The sequence below is a fragment of the Notamacropus eugenii genome, chromosome 1 (assembly GCF_028372415.1).
Source record: "Notamacropus eugenii isolate mMacEug1 chromosome 1, mMacEug1.pri_v2, whole genome shotgun sequence".
NCBI lineage: Eukaryota > Metazoa > Chordata > Mammalia > Diprotodontia > Macropodidae > Notamacropus > Notamacropus eugenii.
Genome location: NC_092872.1, coordinates 280,469,276 through 280,494,118, shown reverse-complemented (window position 1 = coordinate 280,494,118; position 24,843 = coordinate 280,469,276). Strand labels below are relative to the sequence as shown.

The 24,843-nt window shown below is 41.9% G+C and overlaps 1 protein-coding gene across 4 annotated transcripts in view; it reads right to left on the bottom strand.

Moving 5' to 3' along the window:
• FAS (Fas cell surface death receptor) overlaps positions 1–24,843 on the bottom strand; it is a 43,376-nt gene that overhangs the window by 6,540 nt on the left and 11,993 nt on the right. The window contains exons 3-10 of one of the 4 annotated variants that reach the window (XM_072628981.1): positions 15,544–15,709; positions 10,875–11,012; positions 7,981–8,089; positions 6,893–6,954; positions 6,629–6,694; positions 5,550–5,602; positions 1,990–2,014; positions 49–135 (exon numbers count right to left, since the gene is read on the bottom strand). In XM_072628981.1, coding sequence (XP_072485082.1) covers positions 49–135; positions 1,990–2,014; positions 5,550–5,602; positions 6,629–6,694; positions 6,893–6,954; positions 7,981–8,089; positions 10,875–11,012; positions 15,544–15,709 — 706 coding nt within the window. The remainder of the gene's footprint in view (positions 1–48; positions 136–1,989; positions 2,015–5,549; positions 5,603–6,628; positions 6,695–6,892; positions 6,955–7,980; positions 8,090–10,874; positions 11,013–15,543; positions 15,710–24,843) is intronic. The other 3 variants (XM_072628983.1, XM_072628982.1, XM_072628984.1) reach the window with 3 other exon arrangements.

Sequence of the window (24,843 nt, the reverse complement as noted above, 5' to 3'; positions counted from 1 at the left end):
CTTCTGTCTCTGTAAGACTGAGCTACCCCCACCTCCTCCACCTCTAACCTGAATAGCAGCAGGGTTCAGTGGATGAAAAGCTTGCCTCCGAGTGAGGAAGACCTGGGTTCGAATTCTGCCTCTGCCACAATGTAGCTGCACGACAATGGACAAGTCACTTCATCTCCCAATGTCCCAGGCAAGTTTCAGATCTACAGTGGGGGAGGTGGGAGGTTTCCATACTGGGAGTCACCCAGGCTGAGGAAATCAAATCTGGATGAAAATGTACTTCTCACATAGAGTTCTGAATTAGACTTACCTGTGGGGACACTTGATTCCCACCCCCACTCCCAGCCCCAGCTCCAGACCATAAGCCCTGTGAGAGCAGGAGTTATGTCTCATGTAAACAACCAACACCTAGCTCAGTGTTCTGCATGCAGTAGAGACTTACAAATTGTCTTGGTATGGTTATTATCTGAATGGTATCGTCTGGTTTTGAGATGGTATGACATTGCAAGTAGCTCTGGAATCTTTTTGCCTGCTTGGGATTAAGGTCTAAATCGGGGGGTGATGAGATAGGAAACAGTGGTCAGGGTATTTTTTTTTTTTTGGCCAGGGTCCTATGAAAGATGGAGTCTGCTGGTGGGAGCATGGCAGAGACAGCTACACCCCAATCAAAGATTTTGACTCAACAAAAGGAACAACTTGATGACAATGAAAGCTATCCAAAACCAGAAAGGGACTGCAATGAGTCCCCCATCACTGGAAGTATACAAACAGGCTAGAGTATCATTTGTTAGAGGGAGCCAGGAGGAGGACTCAAAGATTGTCCATTTAAAGCCAAAAGGAAACTAAGAGGTCAAGAACTGAGTCCAAGAGATGCAGTGTTCCCCAGGTCCTTACTGCTTCCTCCCAATAACATCTAGATGGCACAGTGGAGAAATCACTGAGTTGAAACCCAGTTTCCATTTCACTCTTATTAGCTGTGTGGCCCTGGGTAAGTCATTGAACTTTTGTCTGTTTCCTTTTCCTCCACTGTAAAATAGAGATAATAGTAGCACCTCCCTCACAGGATTGTTGTGAGGATCAAATGAGAAAATATTTATAAAGCATTTAGCACAGCGTTGGGCACATGGGAGATGCTTGATAAATATCTATTTTTTTCCTTCCTTCCATTTGTCTTGCTAGAAAAGTGTAAGCATTTAATGGGACTATTTGAGTTCATTTTGCTTTATTCTTGGTCTCAGGATCTCAGGGTCAGAGGCGATCCCAGAGTTTATGGAATCTTAGGCTTACAGCAGAGACTGCAGAGGTCACTAAATCTAACCTGCTCATTTTACAGAGGAGGAAACTAAGGCACAGAAATGTTAAGTCCAAGATCGCATAGCTACTAAGTGTCTGAGGTGGGATTTGAATTCTGAATCTAGCTCTGCATTCATTACATCAAGTTTCTGGTCCAGTAGAGTCTAAACAAGAATCTTCTTTATGACATCTCAACAAGTAACCTGACAAACAATACTTGAAGACTACCAGTGAAGGTGAACCCATTACCTCTCCCCATCAACTCCTGCCCTTTCAGTTAACAGGCATTTATTATCCCTCCCTTCCCTTCCCAGTACCTACTGAAAAAGAAAAAAATAACCCAGCCCTCAAAACCAAAGTACAAACAAAACAAATTCTCTCATTGGTTAGCTCCAACTCTGCATCTTGAGTCCATCCTCTCTCTGGGAGGAGGTGAGCAGCAGAGTTTGCCATTCATCTTAAGGAATCACAGTTTGTTATCCCACTAATCAAAATTCGAGTCTTTCAAATTTTGTTTTTCTTTATAATGTTGTCATTTCAATTCAACAAACAATTACTTAGCAGCTACTGGGTACATGCCACTATTTTTTAATGAGCACGCAATGATGTAATTTAATGCATGTAATTAATTTAATGATGTAGTAGAATTGGGGAGAAGGCAATAATTCTGCAGTCTATTGCTTCTGGGGAAATAAAATAATATCTTACCTCTATGATTCAGAGGAATATCTTCCTATGGGAGAAAGAAGGGAGTGAGAATAAATGTACATGATAGCATTACAGAATTTTACAAACTGGACAGGACATTAGAGGTCATTCTACTTGACACCCCCTTCTTCTCTTGCAGTAATCTTTTCTACACACCATCCCCAAAAGATGGTCACCAGATAACTTCTGGGTTTGGTCATCCTGCCATTTACCTGAGCTGTCTTGCCACCTGCATCACTGCCAAATTTCTCCCCTCATAAATGAGCCTATTTCAGAAGGGACTCCCACAACCCATGTCTAAACACTTGAAGAAGTTAATTGATTCAATTCTGGAACTTTAATCTTGTGGCTGAATCATCTTGATTGATTAACTTAGCCCATTCTCAGCTGGTGCTGAGATGCCTCACATCTCATCCAGATATTTACATATTGTCCCATATTACATTTCTTGCCATCTGCCTTGATGCCTCACCCTCTTCCATCTCTCCAGTTTTCTATCTCATGTTTTCTATCTCACAATAATCAAAACACCAATGGTACTAGAAAGAACATGTCAATTGATTGGCTTATGGATCAAATCACTGTCCTTGAGATGATACCCCCTGATCACCATTTCCTTTATGAGTTATCTTTCCTATTAGAACATAAGTTTCTTGAGGGAATGGACTATCTCACTTCTTGAATTTTATCTCCACTACTTAACATAGTGCTGCGTACCTAGTAAGTACTTATTAATTTTTTTTTTTTACTAATTCATTCATTGGCCTTAAATATTCAATACTTTTATCGCTGACTTGGATATATGTCATTTTGGTCGATTTTTCAGATGACCCAAACCTAGAAGGAACAGTTAATTAGGACCCCAAAAGATTTCAGTCAACTAGAATGATGGACCAACCCTGAGGAGATAAAATTCAATAGGGATACATGCAAGGTTCTATGCTTAGAAGTAATAAAAGCCAAGATCACAAGTAAAGGATGAGGAAAGAGTAGCTTGTCAGTTGTTTGCATAAAAAACTTTGGGAATTTTGGGGGACTGCAAGCATAGTGGATGAAAATGTTGGCATGAGAGCTTAAAGTTAGTGTGACTGTGGGTCAAATTAACACATGCATTGTGTCTGGAACAAAGAAAATGGCAGTCCAGTGGCCTTCTGCTATGGTCATACCATGTATGGAATACTGTGTTCAGTTTGGTGCCGCCTTTTAGAAAGAACTCTGAACTTGGTACTAGAAGGCACCCAGAAGAGGACAATCACAGTGTCTGAGGTTCTGTTGAGGCAATGAGGATGTTTATCAGAGAGGAAATAAGACTTGGGGAGGAGGGTCTTCAAGATGGATTAGACTTCTTCTTAGCCCTAAGGGACAGAAGCAAGAAGTGGGTGGGTGTCACCAGAAGAGATCAAGTCATGATGTGAGGAAAACTTTCCTATCAGAACTGATCCAAAGGCTTCAAGTAGAGGCCACATGAGCAGCCTAGTGGAATGGAGATTCTTGGTCAGGTATGACTTGGACTCAATGCCCTTGTTGCTCTGAGATTCTAGGATTCTGCTCTACCCAATAAAACCTAAAACAACTCCAAAAGACTCATGATAGAAAATGCCATCCACATCCACAGAAAGAAGTATGGAGTCTGAATGAAGACTGAAGCAGACTATTGTTCTCTTTTTTGTTTTTTTCTGTCTTTCATGGTTCCTCCGATTTGTTCTAACTCTTCTATACAACATGACTAACGTGAAAATATGTTTAATAAGAATTTATATGTAGACCCAAAACAGATTGCACATTGTCTTGGGGAGAAGGGTGGGAAGGGAGGGGGAGAAAATTTAAAACTCATGAAGTGAGTGTTGAAAACTAAAAATAAAGAAATAATGTTTTTTAAAAATCTAAAAGAACACTCTCTACTCCTTCTTTTGCACCATGTTAGGGCCTATCTTTACTTCTCATTCTCCCCCTCTTTAGTTCCATAATAATTATATATTTAGTTTCATTCTTAAAACACCTATACAGGTCAACTAGGTTCGAGTTATTATTTAAAAAGACAGCCTTGGTATAAATGATGCTAAGATAGACATAAATACATACATACATACATACATACATACATACATACATACATACATACATACCCAAAACTTCATATGCACAAACACACACACACACACACACACACACACATACACACAGCCTTCTAAGCTTGTCTTTGTCCAAATCTGATAGACTATTTAACTTTCTTACATTTTATTTCATTGGATTGCAGAGCCAATGGTCAAACTTTGGCCCAGTTCAACCCTGTATTGACCTGGTAGCTCCAATCTACTCTATGATAAGTGGACCATGGATATAGAGATGGAAGGGCCCTTCAACGCCATCTCAACCAACCCCTTCAATTTGCAGATAGGGAAACTGAGTGGCTAAGGTCACTCAAATAGTAAGCCGGGATTAGAACCCAGTCTTCTGATTCCAATTCCAATTCCAAATCCAGTGTTGCTTCCACTATACTGCATGACTGCACTGTACTCATAAGCCTCATCCACCATCTGAAAATATCTGGGTGATGAGGGACCACCAGGAAACAGAGCTGTGGTTCAGTTACCTTGCTCCCAGGAAAGCAACTTGGAGCCTTGGCATAAATGATGGTGGGTGGGAAGCAATATCTTTGCATGTGCAGGACTGAACAGTGTTTTCAACCCTGTCCAGAGACTTTCCCCATCAGCAATACGGGAGTTCCTTGGAGCAAATGAGGTCCCATAATTTTTCTAAAGCCCTGACAGAGTGGAAAGAATGTTGCAGCTGGAGTCAGGAAACCAAATGCTGATCCAAAATGTGACCACAGCAGGTACCTCCTCCCAAGAACCTTTCTATTTGGAAGGACCTACTAGAGCTTGTACTTCACTGACAGAGCCAAGACTCTAAGAACCCACCTCCATATTGAGATGTGGTATCAAAGGATGACTTTCTGTTGTCATCATAAATATAGAGTGCTGGACTTGGGAATCAGAAGAACCTGTGTTTGAAACAAATCTCTGATACTTATTGTCTTTGTGACCTTGAGGAAGACACTTAAATCTCCCTATACCCCAGCTTCCCCATCTGTAACATGAGGAGGATGGACTTGATGGCATCTTCTATTGAGATAACTCCCCTGAAGCTCTTGTCTCATATTTTCCATGCCTGATGACTAAAATCAAAGGATTTCCTAGCATATCTTGATATTATTTCTCCACCACTTCAATTGCCTTTTCCGAGATCTTTTCTGGAGCATGAAACTCATTCTTCATCCTAGTATATACTATCTCCAACCTCCTCCAGAGTCCCCCACTCTTGTCATGTGGTCTGAGATGTCTTTTACCTTATTTGTAAGGGAGAAGACAAAATGGCCTCTATGGATGGCCACCCAACTTATGGTCTTGTCCATATGTTACGTGTTACTCTAGACTGAGAAGTCATTCGTTTCATGGCTAGAATCTGGTCCATCCAGTCTACTGTGACTCATCCATTCCTCTGTGAATGGCATGAGGACTGGACTCATCCATTGTCCTTTAACAAAGGTTAATACCTACCTCATTTCTCCTATCTGAGGTATGGGAATTCGCTTTATGCTTTCTTCTCCAGACTGAAAAGGAAAAACAAAAGCAGAGTGAATCATCTCTGAGACAGAACAAACAAAGCAAAGTGCAGCAAGGCCCTTGGAGAACATTGCCTCTAATGCCCCAGTATTCAGAGTACAAAAATTCAGACAAGAAGTGAAATCTTTCCCACTAGGGATGGGGGACTATTCCCTGGGGAGACCAAGGCAACCAGGCTTTCCACAGAATTTCCAAATGTGTTTGATTTTAAACTCTCTAAACCTCCCCAGCAAGAGTCTTAGGACTGGTCTGAATTCTGTCATCTGGTCACTGGTCTGATCTAAAGCTGCCTCTGAACCTCATGTGGGAGACTGTCACCCCTCATTTGCACTCATCCACCCCCATCCCCACCCATCCACCCACACTCCCACCTACCCATCCCCATATAATAGTGAAGTCTAATGGTGTAGTGGATAGGGTGCCAGAGTTGGAGTCAAGAAGTGTTCCACTCCTGCTTCTGACACTTAACTAGCTGTGTGACCTTGAGGCTTTCTGAGCCCTTGTATTCTCAACTGTAAAATCAGGTGGTTGTACTTGATGCCCTTCTGAAGTCTCTTCTATCTCTAAATAAATCTAAGATCCTACAATCCTACAAAATTCCTGCCTCAGTTTTCATATCTGTAAAATGATGGCATTGTAGCAGAGGAAAAGTCCCTTCCTATTGTGGATCTAGGACCCGATGGTCCAGAAGTCAGCAAATTCCTGGTCTAGTAACAGATCTCCAAGAGCTTTAGAGTTTGGAAAGTGCTTCACATAAAAATCTCTCACTCATCTACTTGTAAGGCACTATAGGAATGACAAGACCCATTTTACAGATGAGGGGACTGAGGCTCAGAAAGGATAAAGGCCCGTGGTCATCACTCAGTAAGATCAGTGATTATTCCAAGTCCAAGGAGTCTAATCCACTAAGCCATGCTGCCAGTCAGAATATAGATGTCAGTTATTAGGTAATTATGTGATTAATAATAATCTCAGCCCTCTCCAGCAACAATGTGAAAAAAGAAAGAACTTACAATAAATGATCAGGATGATTACAACTGGGATTAACAGCAGGAAGAGCAGGTAGATGTTTCTATTCTCTGGGATTTAAGGAAGTGGCAGGTTAGATGAAAGCCAACCACCCACTGTAGGGCTCCCATGAGGCTCTGCAGAAAGCAGGAGAAGCTCCTTCCAGAACAACCTGGTATCCTCCTCCTCCCTCGCATATCCAGATGCTGCCTTGCCTCTACCTGGGTTGTTCTTGGGGTTGGGGGACAGAGAGGAAAAAGACCCATTACCCTGAACTTGGCAGATGGCATTTCTGTTCTCAGTGCATTCCTCGAGGACGCCATGTTCACACCTGAAAGAGGACATCACAGAATATCCACTTGAAAAGGTGGGAGCCCTTCTCACTTTACAGATGCTAAAAGGTTGAACGGGAGTTCATGCTTGTAGCTTGTTTTTTCCTGACCTATGAAATCTTCAACCATTAAGAGTTTATTCATTCATTCATTGAGAATTTATTAAATGTATCTCCTCTGTGCCAGGCAGTGGGGCTACAAGGACAAAACCAAAATCATGCTCATCCTTTTATCCTCTTTCCTCCCCTCATCACATTCTTCCACCACCAGCACAGCTTCCTAGGCCTCTCAGTAGGTTTACCTATTCAATCAATCTGTTAATCAGTTGACCATCTTTACGAAGCAACTACTTGGTGCTAAGCTCTGAGGATACAGAGACAAAAGCACAGGAGTCCCTGCCCTCGTGGGGTTTATGCTCAAGACTATAATTATCAGCCCTGCGGTGGTCATGGTACTCTCTACAGTGCCAGGAAGCTATGCCAACGTAGGGGACAAAGTTTCTAGGTAAAAAACAAGGATGACATCAGAGGGGCAGGTTTATGCATAGAGTTCAAATGGGGGGTATGGGACAGTGATTTGTGGCAATGGAGAATCTAGGAGGTTAAGTGAGAAGCCATGAGGGATGAATGTCCACATTCCCCCCGCCCCTTGCCCTACCAGGTCCTGCTACCCACCTGGTTGCCATGAAGCCATTTTGGGGGGTGGGGCTGAACTCAGAATCTCTTGGCAGCATTTTCCTCCACCCAGCACTTAGGGAGGGAGGCAGTGTATTCTATCCCTTGCCTCACTACACAAGTTACGATCATGGAAATTCTATGAGAAGCATGCTGGAGAGATCATCTTAGGGAAATCTCTCATAGACAAGGAAATAGACCCAGAAAGGAGAAGTCATTTGAGTAGGATGAGAAATGAGGGTCCTGGTTCCCAATTTGTGTTCTGCCCTGGGAGGCTGCCTCCAGTAAGCTCCCCTTGAGAACTCATACCCCGAGTGGCTTAGACTGAGAAATGAGGAACATTGGACTTACTGGGTACAGGGTTCACAGTGCTTACACTCAGGAGTGTTGCAGAAAAAATGCTTGGCACATCCACAAACGACATTATGAGCCATGGTACAGTTCTTTCTGACTTCTAAGCCTAAAAAGAAATTCCACAGAGTTCCACATTTTTATCTGGAACGTCTTCTCTTGGTCCACTAACTACATCTTCTCTCCTCATCCCCACCAGTTTTACCCCATAGTCCTCAAAAATCTCCAGTAAATCTCTATTGTCTCTTCCCCTGGCATCAAATGCCCTCCCTAACCTGGCTCCTACTGACTTTTCCCATGATTCCTTCTCATGCACTTGACGTGGAATGCCCACCTGCTGCCTTCCCTTGCCTGGTGCATTCCTGTAGCCCATCCCTTAGCTCTGGAAATGTGTCCTCCTGCAGAACCCCTGACTTCTTGCTCCCTAGCTTAGCTGGGCAGCCCCTCCCCATAGATGGATGGCTCTCTTCCCTCCTCCAATCTTCCCAGTCACCTTTGCCTGGATTTCTCTTCTGCCTCATCTCATCTAACCTCAGAATAACCAGGATAGGATATGTATACATTTTTAAGGGTAGGGACTGTGGCACCTTTTAGCTTTGTAACCCTGGCACCCAGCAACATATGGCTTACATAGAGTGGGTGTAGTTAGAAATATTGTCCAAATTAAGAATGAATAAAAGGATTTTTGGTAAAACATAACTTTTCCCCCATCTATCCATGTTTATCGATTAACAAGCATTTATTAAGAGCCTACTATGTGCCAGGCATTGTGCTAACATGGACACATTCCCTGAACTCAAGGAATTTGCATTCAAATGGATGAGATGACATGCACATAGATAGGTGGAAATGAGAGTTGTGCAAAGCAGAAACAAGATAACCTTAGAAAAGAAGGTGCTATCAGTAGGGGAGTTAAGAAAAGCTTCATGCAAGAGGTGACTACTGAGCAGAGTTGTCAAAGAAACCAGGGATTCTGAGAGGCAGAGGTGACAAAGGAGAGAGGGCATTCCAGGCATGAGGCACAGCCAGGGCAAAGGCCTGGAGGAGGAAGATGGATTTAAACTGTGAAGGGTACAGAGCCGGATGACAAGTGGGCAGATTGCAAGGAGCCAGGTCTTAATGAACTTTAAGTGCCTGACTAAGCACTTTCTATTTGATCTTACAGGTAATAGAGAGAGTTTATTGAGGCAGTTCTGATCTGAGCTGTAAGAAAATCACTTCAGCATTTATATGGAGAGGGGAGACAGGGAGACCAGGTCGGAGGTTACTGCCACAGTCCAGGCCAAAGAGAGAGTGAGGCCCAAACTAAGCTGGAGGCTGGGTGAGGCTGAGGAAGAGCAGAAACATTAGGTGTGGTGGAGGCAGAAATGACTGAGCAGAGAATGAGAGGGAGGAGCCCAGGACTCCCCAAAGCTGCAGATCCAGATGCCTCTGATGGCCATGGCAAAGCATAGATGAGGGCAAGGTTGGGGAGCCTCTGATCACCGATCCTTTTCCCCTCAGTGAGGAATGTGGGTAAGCAGGAATCAAAAAGGAAGCCTGAATAATCCACTAGCCTTAGGAGAACTGAAATGGTCCCACATTTCAGATCACTCTGGGAAGTGACCGATCCACATCTCAGATCAGAGGGGAGGGAATTCATGTCCCTGAGCTCTTTCAGACTAAAACCAGTCCTTTTGGAGCCAGTGGGAAGCCTGGGAAAAGGCTGAGAGGAGGCATCCTACAGCAGAATGACCAGTTCTATTCCTAGGGATGCAATTTCTGACCTCCTTAGTTTGCTCTCTCCCCTGCCCCAGGCCACATAATTATATTGTTTCGATTCTGTATGTACATATTTTACATGTACATGTATGTATTTGTATGTGCATGTATGTACATTTACGTATACGTTCCCAGAGGGAAGAGACTTTTTACCTTTCTCTTTGCATCCCCACTGCATAGTCCAATGCCTGGCTCACAGTTAGTGCTTTAAAAATGCCTATTGATTGACTGGCTGATAGTTGTACCCCTGACCTTCTCTGTGTGGTCAGTGCCAGGCAGCCAGTGGCTCCTGGCTCTGAGGAGGGCACCTCCCTCAGCCTCCTTCTCATGCTAGTGCTGCCCTCAGTTGGCACATGGAGACTGGCTGGGAAACAGCTAAACCAGAGGCATGTGAGGCTGAGGGAAAGAGAGGAGAGAGGCCAGGGATTAGGCATTGGGCTCTGGGGCCAGGGATTCTGGCAAACTCTGCCCTGTGTCCGAGATGCTTTTCTCTGAGCTGCGTCTGTGTGTTTCCTGGTGTGGTCTTATGTGCTGGCCATAGTGCTACTGAGGTGAATGAACATGACCCACAAGCTCAGGGAAAGTCACGTTCCTTGGGCATCTTGGGAGCATCCTATGTCTCCTCAAGGTTCACTGGTCTACAGAGACTTTCAGCATCCTCTTGCCCTTCCTGTTGGCTGGGCTCCCTGTCCAAGCCCTCTCTCAGACTGTCCCGATCCATTGTCCCTTAGGTACTGGATGCCATTACACTCCTTCACAAATGCCCTTGCCTCACGAGACCCTTTCTTGGTTCCCCTAGTAGTTGGCATCTCCTCTAGCCCACCCCTCACACATCACTGTGCATCTAATGAATGATTTTAGTGAATATAAACTACTTTCATTCTCAGTGTACATCCTGGATTTAGTTCTCTGTGAACATTTATGACCTTCCCTTTTCCTTCCCCCAGATACACAGGAGAATGTCTTTATGTACACAAAATTTCTAGCGTGGCTCCTTGAACATCACAGACAGGAAAGAAACATTTCCTGAACCTAACTGACTGGCATGTTCTGTCTGCAGCCCTGTCTGAATGAAAGGAACATGGGTTCCATGTGGAGTCTCAGTTTTTTTCATTGTCCTTTGATAGACTTACCATGCTCTCCATCACAAAGGCCACATCGTAGACATTTGTCATAATAGTGAGGACGGTCCGTGTACTCCTCTCCAGCGGTACAGTTTGTGCAGCTTGGTTTACCTCTATCCTCCGTACAGTCAAGAGTTTTCTTTGTGCCTGTGCAAAAGTAGAGAAAAGTTTGCAAGGGTATGCTGCAAATGTTTAGCAATCACCTCTCCAAAAAAATGTATGTGTGCCACACTTATAGGCTTAATCTGCATTATCAATGTCTTCTCCATCATTTTCTTAAGTCTAGACACTCAATAAGACAATGAACCAAGCCCTGATAAATAGCATTTGACCATTTCTGAGAGGTAAATGTTCACAATGAAAATTTAACAACCAGTTCTCAAAAGCATGGGCGAGTTTCAGCACACCCCTGAAAATATGCAAAAATGTGCTCAGAGAAGGAACGAGTCCACCCTGGTCTTCAGCTAGCAGAAAACTCATTTGGATGCGGGTGAGGATAACACTTACTCTTATGGTGGGGCTGTAGTGTACTCTCTCTCTTTGGGAGTCTACGGGCAAAGTCTAGTGGAACCTTGGGCACAAGGTGGAGGAGAATCTTGATCAGAACTGGACTCACCAGCCTCAGGAGTCCTTCCTGTTCTGACATTCTGCGTCCTACTTCAAGTTTCAGCTGAAATCCTGCCTTCTGTGAGAGACCCCTCCCTCTGATATGATGCCCAATGTAACCTGTGAGCATAGAGAGTGGGGAGCCCCACAAGGGGAGACATGTCTTTGCCTTTCTTTGTATCCTCACTGCTTAGCACATAGTAGGTGCTTCATAAATGTTTGTTGACTGACTAAAGTTGAAGACAAACAGGAAGAGCTCTCTAAAGTGAAGGGGAAAGAAGGCTAATGGATATTTATAAAGTACTTTTCAGATATCTTCTCATATGAACCTCACAACAGGCTGGAGAGGTAGAAACTGGGTAGTATTACACCTATTTGTAGATAAGGAAACTGAAGCTTAGCTGCGAGACCCTGGACAAGTAACATTAACTCTATGACCCTCTATTTCCTCTGCTGTCAAATGGGAATAAGAACCCAGATATGCCCTGCCTCATGAGGGTGCTGAAAGTGCTTTCAACATGGGTGTTATTTTGGTGATTGTTACTGTTCTCCTACAGAGACTTCTGGGGGTTCTCTTACATGCCCATTCCCCTGTGAATCCTTTCCCCTTTCCCTTCCCCCTACTCTCAGAGATCCATGAGTCCTCTTCAAAGGAGAATCATAGACTCTGGGTGTTGAAGGGGATGTCAGAGCCCATTTGGTTCCACACTACAACATGTGGAGAGGAGCTGTCCAGCGTTTCTGTCATCTGAACACCTCTCTTCGTTGGGCATTTTTTTCCAGAAACCAAGACAGTTTGCCTCTTTGTACCTACTTTCCATTGCTTCTGGTTCTGCACTCTGGAGATGGACAAAATGATCATTCTTTCCATGGGGAAGGATTTAATGGGCCCTTCCATGTGGCCCTTCAGACACTCACACACAACCCTCTTTCTTTTCTGGGCTAAACATCCCCATTTCCTTCACATAAATTCTCATATGGCATGACTTTGAAGCCCTTATCACCATGGTTGTCCAAAACATGCCTGAGATTGTAAAATGTTCTTCCTAAAACGGAGTGACCAAAATATCTTAAAGGTGGTCTGGCTAGAGCAGTCATGCCTTCTGACCTCCTTAGGCCTGGTCATCAGGATGCACAAAATGTAGCCAGAGACCACATTCCAGCTGAACACAAGGAGGGAGGAGGGGAGCATGGGTGGGTCTGATCACAGCAAAGGCCTCTCTTCCCCACCTGCCTTTGGGCATACTTAAAGAAAAAAAAATAAAACAAAGGAGTAATAGGAGGAGCCTGAAAGTGAAAAGCATCTTTACCAAGGCTTTAAAAAAAGTCTTTCCTAGGATACTTGGCTATTGACAGGGAGGAGAATTAGAAAGAAAAGATGAAAAGGATGGATGAGGGAGAGACGGGCAGAAAATGGCATTATTAGTGGCACCAGGTGAGGAAGATGGTGAGAGAGAGAGAAAGAGACAGAGAGAGAGAGAGAGAGAGAGAGAGAGAGAGAGAGAGAGAGAGAGAGAGAGAGACAGAGAGACAGAGAGACAGAGACAGAGAGACAGAGACAGAAAGAGTTAGAGAGAGGAAGGGAGGGAGGGAGAGGGAGAGAGAATGAGTACTGGCCTTGGAACAATGAACATTTGGGCTCAAGCCTTCATCACCTGGCCTCTTGGTGCCCCAGGAAACACCTGAAGCCTACCAGCTGCACAGCAGGGCCCAAGCAGATTTGGAAGAAGGAGTTACTTTTCTGGGGATTTTCTTACACCAAAGAAATCCCAAATCCAATCCCTATATCTAGCCTAAAGGGGCATCTTAGTGGAGCATGCCCACCATGTGCAAACACGTTTGCAAAGAAAAGTGAGAGGGAGGTGAAATTATCAATATGTTGCCTGTTACTTACTAGGTGCTTCACAAACGATTGTTTGATTGATCTGAATTCAAATGCCACCTAACCATCTACTGTAGACATCTGCTCTATTCAAAAGGGGCTATTATTATTACCCCTAGTTGAGAGATAAGGGAACTGAGGCTTAGACCAGGTAAATGATTTGAAACAGGATTTGAATGTTTTTTTACCTCGTGTCCACTGTGGTTTCCACTGAACAACACTGCCTCTCTACATTGTCATTTGATTATCTAAATATCTCTAAGTAGCCCTCTGAGCTAGGAGTTAGACCCATTTGACACCTAAGGAAACTGAGTCATGAAGAAGTCAAATGACTTGCTAGGGTCACACAGCTAAGTGTCTGAGATGGGATCTGAACTCATGTGTTCCTGACTCCAGGTCTAGTGTTCTAAGTAGTGCACTATGTTGCCTTTATAGTAATACATCTGGGAAACTCACCAAGGTCTGACTCCAAAGTCTCTGTTATTTTCATCCCATCATGGGTCAGTTCTCTCATTGTTGCCTGGGAGATCACATAGACTGTGTATCAGAGAGTGAGAACTGGCAGGGACTTTGGAGGAAAAATAGGAACCCCCTCATTTTATAGGGCAGGAAACTGAGGCCCAGGGAAATGAAATGATTTTACTGGATCATAGGATCAGAGGCACCAGGGATCTCAGAGCTGATTCTCACTGAAGAAGAGCCCAAGATCAAGAGAAGTAACCTAAAGCTAAGGGTAGTAAATACTGATGGCAGGATTTGAACCCAAAACCTCTGACTCTGGAATGAATAGATCAGGTGGACTCTGAAGCCCTTTGAGGTGCAGAAGCACTTGGCTCTCAGACTCTCACCCCATCTTAATGCTCTGACATGCTCTGTCTTCCTGTCTTGTCTGACTGAGGTTTCTGGGAGGGCCCAGGGCTATTCTGAGCTGGAGATCTCTTTGCCCTCCTCCTTCAAAAGCTGCTGCCATATTTGCATTTTGTGGGATTTCTAATTTGTTGCTGCTGTTTGCAGGCTTTCCTGCCCAGGCTGGGTTTCCTATTGCAACCAGTACTGGGGTATTGCTGTCAGTGGTATATCCAGCCCACTCTGCCACTTGGATGAAAAATGCAAATACTCTTTGCATCCCCCAACTCTGGGCAGACCCTGTTTGCTGCATGCTCAGTTGTCTAGGGGGAGGTGCCAGGCCAAACAGGGAGGGCAGAGGCTCCAACCCACAGGTATGACTCATCTGCCTCAGAAATGGCGCCAGCAGTTCAGGCCCTCCCTCCCCAAGCATTCTGGCCTTCTTGAGAAGGCAGGCAGATATTCAGTTTGAGTTGATTCGGCAAGCATCTGCCATGGGCCAGGCACAGGGCTGGGCACTGGAGATACAAAGATAAAAATAACACTCTCCGTTCTCACAAGGCATTTGCATTCTGCTGGGGTCTATAGTATTCACACACACAAGTAAATGATGAAGTCATTTCAGAGCAGGTGAATATTAATAACTGAGAGATGAGAAGAGGAATCAGGAAAGGCATGGGAGAGACAGCATGCGGATGAAGCTAGGATTCCAAGAGATTACAGTAATAAGAAAGGGCATGCCAAGAATGGGGGCAACCATGCCTTTGCATGGAAGCAAGAGATTGAATTTCATAAATGGGAAAAAGCAAAAAAGTCAGGCTGACTGGAATGCCCCATGTGTGAGGGAGAGGTATATGCAATAAACCTGTAAAGCTGGCAACTAATTATAATAATAATAGCAGTGACTAATATTTATATGGTGCCTACTATGGTCAGGCACTGGGCTAAGCTCTTTGCAAATAGTACTTCATTTGACTCTTACAACAGTTCTGGGAAATAGGTGCTATTATTACCTATCTCCATTTTACAGATGAGGAAACTGAGCAAAAGGGTGAACTGGCTTGCCCCGGGGTCACACAGCTAGCAAATGACTGAGGCTGGATTTGAAGTCTTCCTGATTTCAGGCTTCTAGTTCTTCATCCCCTAGTGGCCACTAAGCACTTATGACTCACCAATCTTTGTGCTAAGCTCTTGGGAATCATACAAGTCAAAAGAAAGAATTCCCAACAGCCTTCGATGCAACCATCCAACAGAGGAAGATGATCCATAAAAGGAAGTTGAGGTTGGAGTGAGATCATGAAAGAAGGCTTTAATACCAAACAGAGGGGTTGGTCAGGTACCTACCAGAAGGGCATAACTGGCAGCAGATGTCTCCTACACGGTGATGGTCTATGGGGCATGTGGCCTCCCTCTTAGTGAAGTTTTTCTTTACTTGAGGCCACTTGGAATCAATATCAAGCCAAGGAGACATGATGTTTCTGCACAAGGTTCCATCAATGCCAATCAGAAGCTACAAAAGAAACATGGTAAGGTCATCTTGATGAGCATTACCTAGAGCTGAATAAAACTCTCTGCTCAGGCCTTGTTTACACAAAGAAGCTTATAATTAATTTAACTTATCCTTGAAGCATTTATAAGCTATGCCATTGGGTTAATGTCTGTTAAATTCTAAAATAAACGTTATCTTTCAGCAAAACATAGTTTCTCTTTTTATCTCTTTTAATTTAGTCTATTTTTTCCTTCTCTGAAATCATAACGAAAATCATAATTTGTGTGTTCATCTACAAATAACAGATTTTGCCCCAACCTCTTAGTTTAATTTCATGTGAATCTTTATTTTTCATGTGTGTTTCTTATAAACATCAGTATTGTTGGATTTTGCTTTCTAATCCATTCTGCTAACTTTTTTCATTTTATGAGTAAGTTTAAACTATTCACACTCAAAGTTATGACTTAATTGTTTATTCCCTTCCATTCTACTCTCTAATACTTTTTCTTCTCTATATTCCTACTCTCTACTTATTTTGAGTTTCATCTTTTCTCTTTTTTCCCTTTTCTAACTAATCCCTCCCTGTCAAAGCAGAAAAAGAACACTATAGACCATGATCCCTAATGAACAGACATGTGAAACATTTAAATAAAATATTAGCAACGAAGCTAAAACAACATATCACAAAGATTATACACTACGATCAGTTTGGATTTAAATAAAGGCTTAGTTTAATATTGGGAAAACAAAAAACACATCCAGTCATATTTATTTTTCTTTGACAATATATAATACTGATTGTTAGAAGGGAGGGCAGATTGGTGGAAGGGGTAATCAGAATGCTCGGTGTTTTGGGGTGGGGGAGGGGAGAGATGGGGAGAAAATTTGGAACTCAAAATTTTGTGGAAATGAATGTTGAAAACTTAAAATAAATTAATAATTTTTAAAAATAATTTTAAAAATTAAAAAAGAAAGTGTGAAAAAAGGTTAGAATGACAAAAAATATATAATATTGCTTTCTGTCAAAAACACTTCAAAAATAGGAATAAATAAATCTTTCCTTAATATGATAAATAGTTTATATCTAAAACCAAGAGATACTATCATTTAAGATGGATTTAAAGCAGAATCTTTTCCAATGCGTTCTGGGGTGAAACAAGGATGTTCATTATCACCACTTCTTTTTGACTTAGTACTACAAATGCTGTCCATAGCAATAAGACAAGAAATAGATTGAGAGAATAACACCGATAAAGAAGAAAAAAGTTAACCCTTTTTGCAGACGATATGAGGGTGTACTTAAAGAACCTTAAAGGGTCAGCTAAAAGTTCATTGAAGCAATAACGTTAGCAAGTTTGGAGAATATAAGCTAAATCCATGTAAATCATCTGCATTTCTTTATAACAGCAATAAAATCTAGCAAAGAAATAGAAAGAGAAAGTTCATTTAAAATTTCTGTAGAAAAATACATAGGAGTCTGCCTTCCAAGAGAAACACAAAGCTACGTCACTGCAAACAAACGGTAACAGAAATACAGAATTAAATAACTGGGAAAATATTAATTATTCAGGTAGGATTGGTCAATATGATAACAACAATACTATTTACATTAATTTACTTATTCAATGCTATATTAATTAAACTTCTAAAAGATTACCTTGTAGATCTATAAAAAAGTAGTAATGAAATTCATATGGAAGGGAAAAAAAAGTCAAGACTCTCAAGAGAAATAATGAAATAGAAATGAGAATAAAGAGGAACTCACACCATCAGATCTCAAACTATATTATAAAGTAAATTTAGTACTAGTGAAAAATAGAGAGAGTGATCAGGGGAACAGTTTTGGTACTCAACATACAGAAAAAAGTATATCTGATATCTTAACACAAGGCTCCTGCTCCGGGTATGAGAACTCACCATTTGACAAAAACTGATTGGAAAATTTGAAGAGCAGAATACAAAAAAATAGATTTAGGCTAACACCCCATACCTTGTACAAAGAGAAACTCCAAATGAATGTGTGGCCTAGATTTAAAAGGGCATTTCAAACACAAATTAGAGAAAAATACCTATCAGAGCAATAAATAGGGGAAAAGTTCATGACTTAACAAGGGCCACAGAAGATAAAATGCATAATTTTGATTAAATAAAATAAAAAAAGGTTTTGCACAAACAAATCTAATAAAGTTAAAAGGGAAACAATGAACTAGGAAAAAGCTTTACTGATGATTTTTCTGATAAAGGTCTCATTTCCAAGATACATAAGAAACTAATTAAAATTTACAAGAAAAAGAACCATTCTCCAATTTACAAATAGTCTAAGGATATGAACAGATATGAACAGACAAGGATAGAAACCTAGCTTCTCTATCTATAATCATATGGGAAATTCAAAACCATTACTAATTAGCCAAATAAAAATTAAATTTTATGGTTACACATTGCATCTATTAGAGAAGTGAAGAAGGTAAAGAAAAATGACAAATATTGGAGACCCTGTGGGAAAACACACACACTGAAGAACTGTTAGTGGACCTATGAATGGGCATGACCATTCTGGAAAGCAATTCGGAATTATGGTTAAAAAAAAAAAAAAAAAGAACATGCTCTTTGACCCAGAAATACCACTGCTAGGCCTATACCCAAGAAAAATCAAAGAAACAGCAAACAGTCCTATATGTACAAGAGTATTTATAATAAGTCTGTTTATAGTGGCACAAACTGGGATGACTGAATAAGGCATGGAATATGAATGTGACAGAATCAATCATGTGGTAAGAAAGGAGAAAATAAATGGTTTCTTTTTTTAATAGTGTTTTATTTTTCCTCAATTACATGTCAAGACAATTTTTAGCATTTATTTTTATAAGATTTTGAGTTCCAAATTTTCCTCCTTCCCTCCCTCCTAAAATGGTAGACGTGCTATCATGTAGAGCATATTTCCATATTCGTCATAGTTGTGAAAGAAAAAGACAGATTAGAAGGCAAAAAAACAATGACAAAGAATAAAATAAGTGGGAAAAGTATGCTTTGATTTGCTTTCAAGGTCCATCAGTTCTTTATCTGAATATGGATAGCATTTTCCTTCATGAATCTTTTATACTTGTCTTGGATCACTGTGTTGCTGAGAAGAGCTGAGTTATTCATAGTTGATCATCACATGATGTTGCTGATACCGTATACAATGTTTTTCTGGTTCTGTCCATTTCACTTTGTATCAATTTATACAAGTCTTTCCAGGTTTTTCTGAAATCTGACTGTTCATCATTTGCTGTTGTGCCATAGTATTCCATTATTTATATACCACAGCCAGTTCAGGCATCCCCCAATTGATAAGCATCCCCTCAGTTTCCAATATTTTGTCAACACACAAGGGGCTGCTATAAATATTTTTGCATATGTAGGTCCTTTTCCCTTTATAATGATATCTTTGGAATACAGACCTAATACCCTTATTTCTGGATCAAAAGATATGCACAATTTAGTTGCCTTTTGGGAATAATTCCAAATTACTGTCCAGAATGGTCACAACTTCACCAACAATGTATTATTGTCCCAACTTTCCTATGTCCTCTCCAACATTTATCATTTTCCTTTTTTTGTCATATTAGACAATCTGGCAGGTATGAAGAGGTATCTCAGAGTTGTTTTAATTTTCATTTCTCCAACCAAAAGTGATTTAGGGCACTTTTGCATATGTCTATAGATTGCTTTGACTGCAACATTTGGAAACTGCCTATTCATACGCTTTGTCCATTTATAAATTGAGTAATAGCTTGTATGTTTTATAAATTTGACTCAGTTCTTTATATATTTGAGAAATGAGACCTTTATCAGAAACACTTACTATAAAGATTGTTTCCCAGAGTTCTATTTTTCTTCTAATCTTTGTTGCATTGGCTTTGTTTGCACAAAAGTTTCCTAATTCAGTATAATCAAAAAGATCTATTTTGCATTTCTTAATGCTCTCTATCTTTTGTTTGGTCATGACCTTATAACTCACTTAATTTCTCCTTTAAGAATTTGGATGTTCTACCACTTGGTGCATATATGTTTAGAATTGATATCACTTCATTGTTTATGGTAACTTTTAGCAAGATGTATTTTCCTTCCTTATCTCTTTTAATTAGGTCTCTTTTTGCTTTTGCATTGTCTGAGGTCAGGATTGCTCCCTCTGGTTTTTTTTTTTTTTTTACTTCAATTGACTCATAATAGATTCTGCTCTAGTCCCTCATCTTTTTACCCTGTGGGTGTCTCTCTGCTTCAAGTGTGTTTCTTGTAAACAACTATTGTAGAAGTCTGTTTTTTGATCCACTCTGCTATCTGCTTCCATTTTATGGAAGAATTCATCTCATTCAGAGTTATGATTACTACCTGTGTATTTCTCTCCATCCTATTTTTCCTCGTTTGTCCTCTCTCTTTTCACCCTTTGCCATCTCACTAGTGTTTTGCTTCTGTATACCACTTCCTCCAGTCTGCCATGCTTTCTGTAGATCCCCCTTACCTTTACTTAATCTCTTCTCCTCCTACTTCCCTGTTGGGTTAAATAGATTTTTATATTTGATTGATTGTGCATATTATTCTGTCTCTGAGACAATACTTATGAGAGTAAGGTTCAAATGATGTCTATCACCCACCCTCCCATCTTTCCCTCCACTGTAATAGCTTTTTCTTTCACTTTCATGTGAAATAATTTACCCCATTCTGCTTCTCCCTTCCTTCTGCATCCAGTGCACTCCTCTTTCTCATAGAGTCATTGTCTTCTACTTGTCCAATTCTAGCATTTAAGGAGTTGTTTTCCTCAGTTGGCTTTTGTACCTCCTTTTCCACTTGGCCAATTGTACCTCTTAAGGAGTTGTTTCCTTCAATGGATTTTTGTATCTATCTCTTTTTCCATTTGACCAATTCTATTTTTTAAGTAGTTGTTTTCTTTCTCTAACTGTTGACTCTTTTTTCATAATTCCCTTGCATCACTCATTTTCCCCCAATTTTTCTTCTACCCTCTTACATGATTTTTAAGCTCCCTTTTGAGCTCCTCTTTGAGCCCTTTTTGGGCTTGAGACATTTCCTGTTTATCTTGGGGGTTTTGCCCATAGGTGTGTCTTGGTCTTCCCTGTGGTCTTCTCTATGGTCAGATTTCTTTTGTTTATTTTTTGTTGATCTTTTTTGATCTTTTTCCTTTCTTTTCAATTTGAGCTTTGCTCCTGGAGTGGAAGGGACATTATCTCAGGCTTCTTGTGCCAGGAGCTACAGGTCCTGGCTGTTTACCTGATGGTGGGCTGATGTTGTCCTGAAGCCCACAGGGGACCCTCTGGTCTAGTGCTATGCTGAAGGGGTGGGGTGGGTGGCACTGCTGGAGGCACTGCGAGTCTGGCAGCTTACCTGATACTGAGCTAGGGTCCTCATGCTGGTATCTGGTGTGTGTTCAGGCTGCTGAGGGGTTTCTGAGTTTCCCAGGGTGTACGTTGAAACTGCCTGTTTGTCTGGGGCTATGCTGAAGCACTCTGCATTTCTTGGAGCTGGAATCTGCCCATTCTTCTGGCTATACTGAGACACATGGAGAGCTGGTGTTGTCATTTGTCTGTTCCACTGCATTGGGATTCAGGTTCTCCTACTGGTTTGCTGAAGCAGGGCTTGCTGCCGACTTGCTGGGATGCTTTCTGTCCTGGGTTGCCTTCCCCTTTTACCTAAGTGAGACAGACCTTTCTTGCCAATCTCCCAAGTTTCTTGGGCTAAAAGATTGTTTTACCCCATCTTTTTGCTGGTTCTGCTGTTCCAGAATTTGTCTTGGGGTGTTGTTTGGAGGTGAATGTGGGAGAACTATGTCAATTCACTACTTACTCTACCGTCTTGGCCCAAAACAGATGATTTCAGGGAAACATGGAAAGACATGTATGATAAATGAAGCTGAGGAAAATGAACTAAAGTGGGACAATTTACACTAAAACAGCAATATTATAGAAATGAATCATTTTAAGATTTTTATAAACTAGTAAAGAAGGAAATGTGCAGAACCAGGAGAATAGTTTATGCAATAACTACAACGCTGTGAAAACAAACTCCTTTGAAAGCTGAAAAGAGAAGGATTGATACAATGACCATGCATGATTTCTGACAACCAATGGTGATACATGCCATTCAGAACATGGAGGTGAGGAATTTAGGTGCAGAAATACAAATCATGTGTAATATAATCAACATATTATATTATGTTATACTAAATTATATGTTGTTGCATGATATTAATTATAGACATGCATATTGTTGTTTAGCCATTTCAGTTGTGTCTGACTCTCCGTGACCCTATTTTGGGGTTTTCTTGGCAGAGATCCTACAGAGGTTTGCCATTTCCTTCTTCAGCTCATTTTACAGGTGAAGAAACTGAGGTAAACAGGGTCAAGTGACTTGCCCAGGGTCACCCAACTAGGAAGTGTCTGAGGCTGGATTTGAACTCAGGTTTTCCTGACTCTAGGTCTGGCATGTTTATTATATTGTGATACATACACACATTATACATATATATACATATATATAATATTTCGATATACATATGTATGCTATATTATTGCGCTATGTATGTATACATATAATATGTATAATTTGTTATGCTATATATATTACACTATTGTGCTATATATATGTGTGTATGTGTGTGTGTGTGTATATATATATATATATACACATGCACACACACACAACCCCATATACACACAAATTCCACTCACTGTCTCTAGAGGAAAGGTGGCCTGTCCTTGGGACCCAGAGGCACATCACCCATGCTATTGCTCCATAAATACCCCAAGGAGAATGCTGGAAGCCTCCTCACTCTTCCCAAGGAAGCCTCTTTGTGCTGTGGATTTAGTTCATGCTAAAACTCTCACCTGGGTACAGCAGATCAGACATGGTAGCTGGGAATGGGGAGGGAGACACAGCCAGGACAGGAGGAAGTGGGGGTCGTGTGGTGTCTCATGGAGGAGGCTGTGAAGAACCTGCCACCCAGACAGTGAGTACCCAGGGTACCTCCCACTGCACTGACCTGCTTTTGAGTTTTTTAGTACCTACTCAGGTCAGCAGGATGAAAACCCCTGACTCTACTGCCAGGCAGCGGACAGCGTGGAGGGTCAGGAGGACGGAAGCCCATAAATAGCTGGGTGGCCTACATAATCAAAAACCTTTGAGAGAGACTCATTGAGATGTAGGGATAGACTGGAGAGGGGGGAAAGTCTGAAAAGTATGGTGGGTTGGAAATTAAAAGACCTTGATCTGTCACTTTCTACCTGTGGGATTTTGGACAAGTCCCTTCCACACCTCTCTGGGCATCAGTTTGCCCATCTGTAAGGTGAGGGGCTGCATCTCCAAGGCCCCTTCTAGATTCAGCTCTGTGGTCCTCTAACTAAGCCAAGTTTCAGCCAGACAGGTAGAAGGGTCAATACAACTGGCCACAGGGGGGAGAGAAATAGATCTAAATCTGACCACTGTGAGTGAAAGTCAAAAGCTGGAGGGCTGAGAACACTCAGAGAGGCTTACCAGGGAGCAGAGGTGGAGGAGAAAGGGGGCCTACCATGTCAGATGCTGGAAGACATCTAGTCTGGCTCCCTCAGTGTACACAGATGGAAACTGAGGGCCAGGGACAGATGGCCCACACCCAGAGTCACACAAAATTGGCCTTTAAGTCCAGTCAACTAAAAACTTAGCATTCAGCAGAAGTGAGTTCTTTGAGGATAGGAGATTTCTTTTGTTTCCTTACATAACCCCAGCACTCAGCACAGGGCCTGGCATACAGCTGTTGCTTAATAAATACTAAATGACTTGAATTCAATCTCTCAGGAAGGACCTAAGGCTAAGTCATGCTCAGAATGTCACAGCTAGGATTCACAGTGTGGTCCCCTGACTCCAGAGCCCTGTCCCAGCAGGATGCAGCTCACTTAGAACCACTAAACATCAGGATTCGCACTTCCACAATTCTTCAGGGAAGCACAACAATTGTTTGGCTAGGAAGTTTATTCAGAAAAACAAACGCCTGACATAATGGGGCTGTTTCACAATACTTACTTATGTACACATGAATCTAAAAATAAACCCAAATGAGACACACCCAGAAAACAGAGCAACAGCTCCAGAAAGTACCAGAGAGATGATCTTTTCCACTCTCATTTTGCAGGGAGGCGGACCCTGCACCGAGAGGCATGGCCCTTTCTTACACAGGGCTGCCTAGCAGCTAATCTGCTACTCAATTCACAATAACCAACGTCTATCAAACACCTCCCATGGGCCAGCACTTGGACCCGACTCAAGACACAAGACCAAGATCTGCCTTTGGAGGGGGCAGGCTTTCCATCAGGGGCTGGATTCCTGTTCAGGTTTGGACTGGACTGCATGGCCTTCCAAGGTCCTTCACAACTCTGAGATTTTGTGAGGATACTGTCTGTATTTCTAGGAGAAAGACATCATAGGGAGTGAGTAAACTCAGAGACAGGGTGAGAGGAGCAGACCTGATAAACCTAAGGACACTGAATCTTGGGCTAAGGATTCTCTATTCAACAGAACCTACTGGAAAAACTGGAAAGCAGTCTGGCAGAAATTAGGCTTAGACCAACCTCTCATATCACATACCACAATAAACTCCAAATGGATGCATGACCTAGATGTACAAAATGTTATATTATAAACAAATCCCACAGGTAGAAAGCGGCAGATCAGGGTCTTTTAACTTCCAACCCACCATACTTTTCAGACTTTCCTCCCTCTCCAGTCTATCCTTACATCTCAATGAAAATGGGAAGGAGGCATTTTTCACAATGATGGATGGGGGGAAATTCTTGAGTAGAAAAGAGGCAGAGATGATCATAAAAGATAAAACTGAAATTTTTGGTGAAATTAAATTGGAAAGCTATTGCACAAACAAGACCAATTCAGTTTAAAACTTTGCTTTTGTATCTGCTACAGATGAGGCCAATGGAGGAAGACCAGGATGGGCCGTCACTTCCCTATCTCATCCTCTCAAGGCAGCCCAAGCCTGAAGCTCTTTTGCTGGGCCTCAGTTGCTGCACGTACCAGCTCCCCAGAAGAAGAAAAATAGAAGTCCTTGGCGGGACCCCTGGGCACTGACCAAGCTAACAGAGGCCTGCATTGCAGATAGAAATCTGGCCTCTGGT